The sequence below is a fragment of the Cariama cristata genome, unplaced genomic scaffold (genome assembly GCF_000690535.1).
Source record: "Cariama cristata isolate BGI_N322 unplaced genomic scaffold, ASM69053v1 scaffold11848, whole genome shotgun sequence".
In the NCBI taxonomy this organism is placed as follows: domain Eukaryota; kingdom Metazoa; phylum Chordata; class Aves; order Cariamiformes; family Cariamidae; genus Cariama; species Cariama cristata.
In genome coordinates, this window is record NW_009632881.1 from 1 (window position 1) to 6,029 (window position 6,029).

Below are 6,029 nucleotides of genomic sequence, written 5' to 3' on the forward strand. Positions count from 1 at the left end.
TTTTATCTACCAGGCAACTTGTAACGAAGAGAGATGAGCGATTACTGAACTGGTGAACTTTCAGCAGCAAAATACCAAGCTTTTAGGTGAAGGTGATAAATTAGTCTACCAGGAGCTGGATCTATTTCTTTGTGCATTTGAAGCAGCAAGAGGAGAGCTTCAACCCCACCTCACTGCACGTTCAGCACCATCTCAAACATGGAGGGAAACAAGTGCTTTGTAAAACACAAGCCTGTCAAGTTTCAAAGATCTTGTGCTCAGATGACTGCGGCAGCCTGCTGCTGTAAACATCCGACTGAAAGCTCCTTCCAACACCTCACAGCTTCCAGTCAAGGATGTTTACAGTAGCAACGACTGCCCCAAAGGATGCAGGAGACGGTACTTCTAAGCAGAAAAGCCTGTTTCTCCCTTTACAAGTCAAAGGGATGCAGAATGATCACACTTTTTAAAGTTAAATTTTTAACACTGACAACATTTGGTATCAGAGCTACTTAGTAGTTTTTGTCACTTAGGTAAATGCCCAAGTCAGACTTCTGTAAATCTCCACTCAAGCTCTATTTCCATAAAAAAAAATATTTAAGAACCTGAAAACTACTGTAGATAAACACGTAAAAGAAAGGGGCACAAACCTCATGTTTCAATCTGATTCTACACTGCTTTATCAACTCTCTTTTAATTAGAGACTGAAATCACACCAAGGAAAGGACAGACAATAAGCAATCATTTTTATGTCTCACCTGCCGCTTTGGAGGCTTCAGTTCATCTCTTGGAACAATATCGATAAGAAAGTCGAACTGATCAAACTTTGTAATTGCCATGGCAATGTCATTCCTCTATAACAACAAAAAGAGAGAAACATTCTTCAGCTTTGGAAGTTTGTTTTGTCACTGGATAAATAGAGTTAGAGCTTTTTAACCAGGATGACTGCTCCATGTATCAGTAGCAACACATGCAGAATCTCTGAGTTGGGGATGGGATTAAAAAAAAGCAAAAATAAAGTATCACAGGATCTTATTCAGGGCAGGGGAATCCCAAGAGATGTTGAGAGAACAAGCTGCAGCATGTGGAAGAGCAAAATGGTTAAAAGAAAACATGAAGATTAAAACATATACTCAGCAAACTGGCCAAACATGTATCAGAAAAAGGATGTGCAAGAGCCAACGAGTTTCTATGAAAAACTGGCAAGGTAAGTATCTTCTCAAAACAGCTTATAACTTTACTTTTATACCTTGCCTGAAAAATAAATCCAAAGAATAGCATTAGGTCAAAGCATTAAAGACCTGAATAAAGAATTACCCAGCAATAAGTCATCACTTTAAATTTATTTGCTTAAGATTTGAAACAATCCCCAAGATAAAAAAAGCTCGATTTCTTTTTAAAAAAAAAGTACTCTGATTTTAAAATTCTTGCAAGTCGTCTTAAAAAGGATGGCTAATTCAAGAAGCTATTAAAAGTCTCATTCTCCTTAGCTGAATATAAATTTGTAAAGCATATATATGAACAAGATTTGAGACAAAGATGCCTACACTGCCTAATGAGTAGGTAAAATTTAGAAGACTATCAATCCTCTCATTTCAGGCTACTTGACATTTCTAAACCTTATACTGTCTTGGTATTTAATCACCAAACAATGATCACGTAGAAAGCATAAGAGAGGCATTTCTTTTGTTCTGCAGGCAGCACACGTTATAAAAGCATCTTCACCAGGAAGAAAACTGTTACTGAACAGATATATCTCATATTTCATTCTCCATGCTGAGGATTGGGTTCAATCCAATTTCCTCAGAAATAGACTTCTATAACTCAGACCTCGCCACTTGAAATTTTCTTCCCAAATACTTGATAAGCAGAGACTGTATTTCTCCAGCTGCACTGTCCATGCGGAGAGCAGCTGTTCCAGGATGGCAGCTGCTGCGGAAGGCAAGCCAGTCAGAAGTAAAACCTGAGTCAATTCAAGGTCTTATACATTAGTATCAGGATTTAAGTATGATTCTGAAATAAATGGATCCATCCAAGCTTGAAAACTGTTAACAGGACATGCCTGAGTCAGCACTCGTACTTATGAAGCATCTTGCTCATGGAATATCTATCAAATACATCCTTCCCACAGTAACTGCATTAAAACCTGGATTAAGCAAGTAGCATTAGCCCAATTTAGTGGAGACTGAGTGGCTGAATGCCCATTCAACAGGGCAGCTTTGGACTGAAATCCACCATGTCTCCTTGCCACTACAGCAATCTCTGTGCCAGGTTACAGGAGAGCTGACATAGTCCTAAATATCACAATCTCTCATCTCTGATCTGAGGGCCTGAACTGATGGTTATTATCGTTTCAAGTAGTTCTGGTCAACAGGTAAGACTAAAAGCGAACGTCTTCCCCCCCCTGCCCCCAGACCCTAAAGGGTTACATCTCACTCTTGAGCCACTAAAAAATTGCTACTACTGAAGGCCTCTCAACCCAGAAGAAACAGTAATCTGTTCTAGAGGAGGGTATTTTTGTTTTCACCTCTACACGTTTATCAACACAAACTAACACCTACAAGCTTACATTAGAACTACTGTTGGACTATATGGTTGGACTTGATGACCTTTGAGGTCTATTCCAACCATAATGATTCTATGATTCTATACTGTTGAAAAACAAATCAGCCAGAAGTTCAACAGCTACAGCTATCCCGAGTCATTACAGCAGGTCACAATCAGCTGACAGCTGCAGGTTTGTTTTTTGGTTTTGGGTTGTGGTTTGGTTGGGTTTTTTTTAAAACAAATTAAGAAAAAAGCATTTCGGTTGCACAGTTACACTGGGCACTGTGCTTTGTACACAGGTTTGTAGCGATAAACACAGGTACTAAAGTTACTGTCTACAAAACATGCCTCGTATTATGGAAACAAAGACTTGGAAACAAGTTTATGAAGCAGCCAAAGGCTAGGTAGGAACAGCCCCGTTACCTGCAGAGTCCTCCGCTTGTTATCTTCTGTGTGTATCCACGCTCGCAAAGTCAATTCTGTTATGAATATCTGAGCTGCCTTGGCAAACAACACGGGAGCTTCTGCACTAATCATCTGCAATTAAATTTACAAATTAAAAAAATTTTTTTTGAAGTTTACCATTAGTACTCTAATACTGTAAAGTGGTAGTCAGAGAAACTTTATCATGTTAGTCAAATCTGAATGGTTGCATTGTTTAACAGTGAAGTTGGGGGAATTTCCACATCAGACTGTTTATGGCTCTGACAGTCCAAAGAGTTACCAGCCTGAAGTTAAACACAGTGTTAAGAGTATTCAGCATCTAAAATTTGTCTCAAAAGTCTGTTTCCTCCATGACTAGTCAGATGTCAACTCCATATTGGGCTGGATTATGGGAGGCCAGTAAATGGCATCAGTGTACATTCACCAAGAGGGTGTCAACCAGCAGGTTCTCCTGACAGTGCTTTGGCACGTGCATAAATTATTTCGAAACCAAAGAGGACAGGTTGAGGGTCCATTTTAAAAACTAGCCCTTACTTTATAGTTGTAACATTTATGTAATTTGAAATGAATGCTGAAATTGCAAAGGAGGTTTGGAGGCCTGAGTAAAGACTTTGCCTCACCAAATTCCTTTTCCTTAAAAAGTAAAAAAGTATCTAACTCAAGTTTTACTCAAATTAAGCAGTTTCATTATTAGCTGGTTTGGCATTAACACTTACTCCCTAGTATAGCCTTCTTATTAAATAATATTCCAGGCAGGGCAGAGACTTCCCCCTCCCCTTTCTAAAATCTCATCTTCCCCTTCATCATCAAAAATTTGGCACTCATTCAGTTCAGACACTGAACTGGGACCTCTGAGGCCTGGGTTCATTCCCCTTCCAGGCTGAATGAATAGCTCCCTTGTATAGGAAGACAACACATACCTTTTTCAGGATCTCATTTAAATGTTAAAGGTTGTCTTAACAGAAGGATGGTGTCATGTCAAGAAAAACAAGAAGAAAGTGCAAATCATTCTCTCTTCTCTTAGGAGTTCAGTGTCTGACAGTTTTTCAGGTTAAAAAAAGGGGAGGACTGGAGCAGCACAAGAGTCAAACCCTGCAGGTGATTTCTTTCTCCTTCCTTTTATATCGGTAAGTTTTCATCAGTCAATTCATGTGTTATCATCATCAGTCACACATCAAGGGTTCAGCTCAAATACCAGTATCAAACCCATGTTATCCACCTAAATTATTACTTATTGTTTTCGTAAACTTGAAACAGCACAGCACACATTTACATGATATCATTCTTCATACTAAGCACTCTATAGCTTTGTGAAAGGAAGAGTTGAGAGAAAGAAGGAGGAAACAATGACAGAAGACAGGTAAGCACTAGAAAAAAACAGGAAACACTCAGAATTACACAGTAGACTGCTATTTACCAGAAGAAAGCAAAACTGCAAAAGTCTCCAGCAGAAGATCCCAAATGATTTTGCTTTCCAGCTCAGTTTAATTATACAAGACCAGCAAATATTGCATTCAAGGTAACTGTTAAAATGTGCTTTAAAAATAGTAATACTAAATAACGATAACAAGAAGTAAATAATTGCAACGAATTACAGCTACAATATCCACCAAAAGGATCATAAATACTTAAGAAAAAAAATCCACGAGCGTACCTTCACATCTTCATCTAGTTTCATTATCTTCTTGATACGAGCCAGAGGGAGCTCTTGAACTCTGAAGTCTTTCTGCAGAGAAATTCACATTTGAGACTCTTTAGTGATACTTAACTGAAAACAAAGGTAAGATAACAAATGTTAAAACAAGTCTGTATCGTCTAGAACTAAATTGGTTAAAATTAGACTTATAAAAATAACTTCTTTTCTTTGAGGTATGGTAGCTTCTCCTCAGGCTCAAGAATTCTTATCTGCTTTTCTGTATTTTATACTGATATAATTCTACTTAAATCTTCTGTCAAGACACTTCTATCTACTATTTCACCTCAAAGTTTAAGTCATTCTGCAGAACCGAATGTTTCTAATGTTACACATTTCTGCACCTATTTATCTCTGAAGCAACTAATTCAATTAGGTGTCTCGGGATCCAGAAACCATTGGAATTTACAAAAAGTTACAAGAGAAAACGAAGGCAAACAAGAGCTACGTGGGGCCACAGGACGAAATCTTTATTTGTACTTCCCTGTTGCCCAATACCAGTTTTGATGTTAAAAACCTCACAAGAATCTTGTTCAAAAAAGTCTCTTCTATTCATGTTTTTAGATGGATTTCTCACTATTTTCCAGCAAAGAGCACTGACTCAAAATGGTGTGATGATGGTTTGGGAGACAGCGAGCGCTGTCGTTGTACTGAATCATCCTGGTCTGCTCGGCTGTTAGCTTGTACCCAACGTGAGCACCAGCAGAGACACCACGAAGCGAACATGGGCGCGAGAGGAGGCACTGACACGTCCCTTGGAGAGATCCTCTCTGCAGACAGCTCCTGGGGTTCAGGAAACTGAGGAGCTTCTCTACAAACAGTGCTCTTCCTTCTCTGAAGATGTAAAGAGGAATTAGCAATAAATAAATAAATAAAAATCCACAGTGCGTTGCTACCAGGAGCCTCTTAAAAAGGGAGAAAGGCTGAGGCTATGTACCATTGCATCAGGAATGCAGAATCCCTACTCTCAAAGGGCTTCTAAAAAAATGTCTTCCCTTCTTAACAAAAATGTCATAGAAAATAAAAGGAAAGTCATTTCTCTAGGGAAGAAAGCATTGCAAGACATGTTAGTGAAACAAAAGAGGAAAAAAATGCTGAAAATGCTGTTTTCTATTGAAACAAAATATGGAGGTTGTGCATGGTCCAGCCAGCACTCCAGCAGGGGCCATTTCATTTTATTTATATATTTAAAAATTATGTATATTTAAATACATTATTTTCTATGCATATATATTAAAAAAAGCAGTCTGTGCTCTCATTCTGGAGAGAAATGTGAACGTGGTGTTCCTGGTCCTCCTAGTAATGTGCTGCAAATCAGAACTAATTTGCGGGGGGGGGGGGGATGTGGGTCCTGTCACGGAGGGCG

At 38.7% G+C, this 6,029-nt stretch overlaps 1 protein-coding gene across 1 annotated transcript in view; it reads right to left on the reverse strand.

Annotated features, from left to right (window-relative positions):
• Window positions 1-737: 737 nt before the first annotated feature.
• Window positions 738-6,029, reverse strand: part of LOC104166566 (nuclear transcription factor Y subunit gamma-like) — a gene marked incomplete at its 3' end in the record, with an annotated part of 7,816 nt that continues 2,524 nt past the window's right edge. The window contains exons 2-4 of the mRNA XM_009706542.1: window positions 4,625-4,696; window positions 2,950-3,063; window positions 738-833 (exon numbers count right to left, since the gene is read on the reverse strand). Coding sequence (XP_009704844.1) covers window positions 738-833; window positions 2,950-3,063; window positions 4,625-4,696 — 282 coding nt within the window. The remainder of the gene's footprint in view (window positions 834-2,949; window positions 3,064-4,624; window positions 4,697-6,029) is intronic.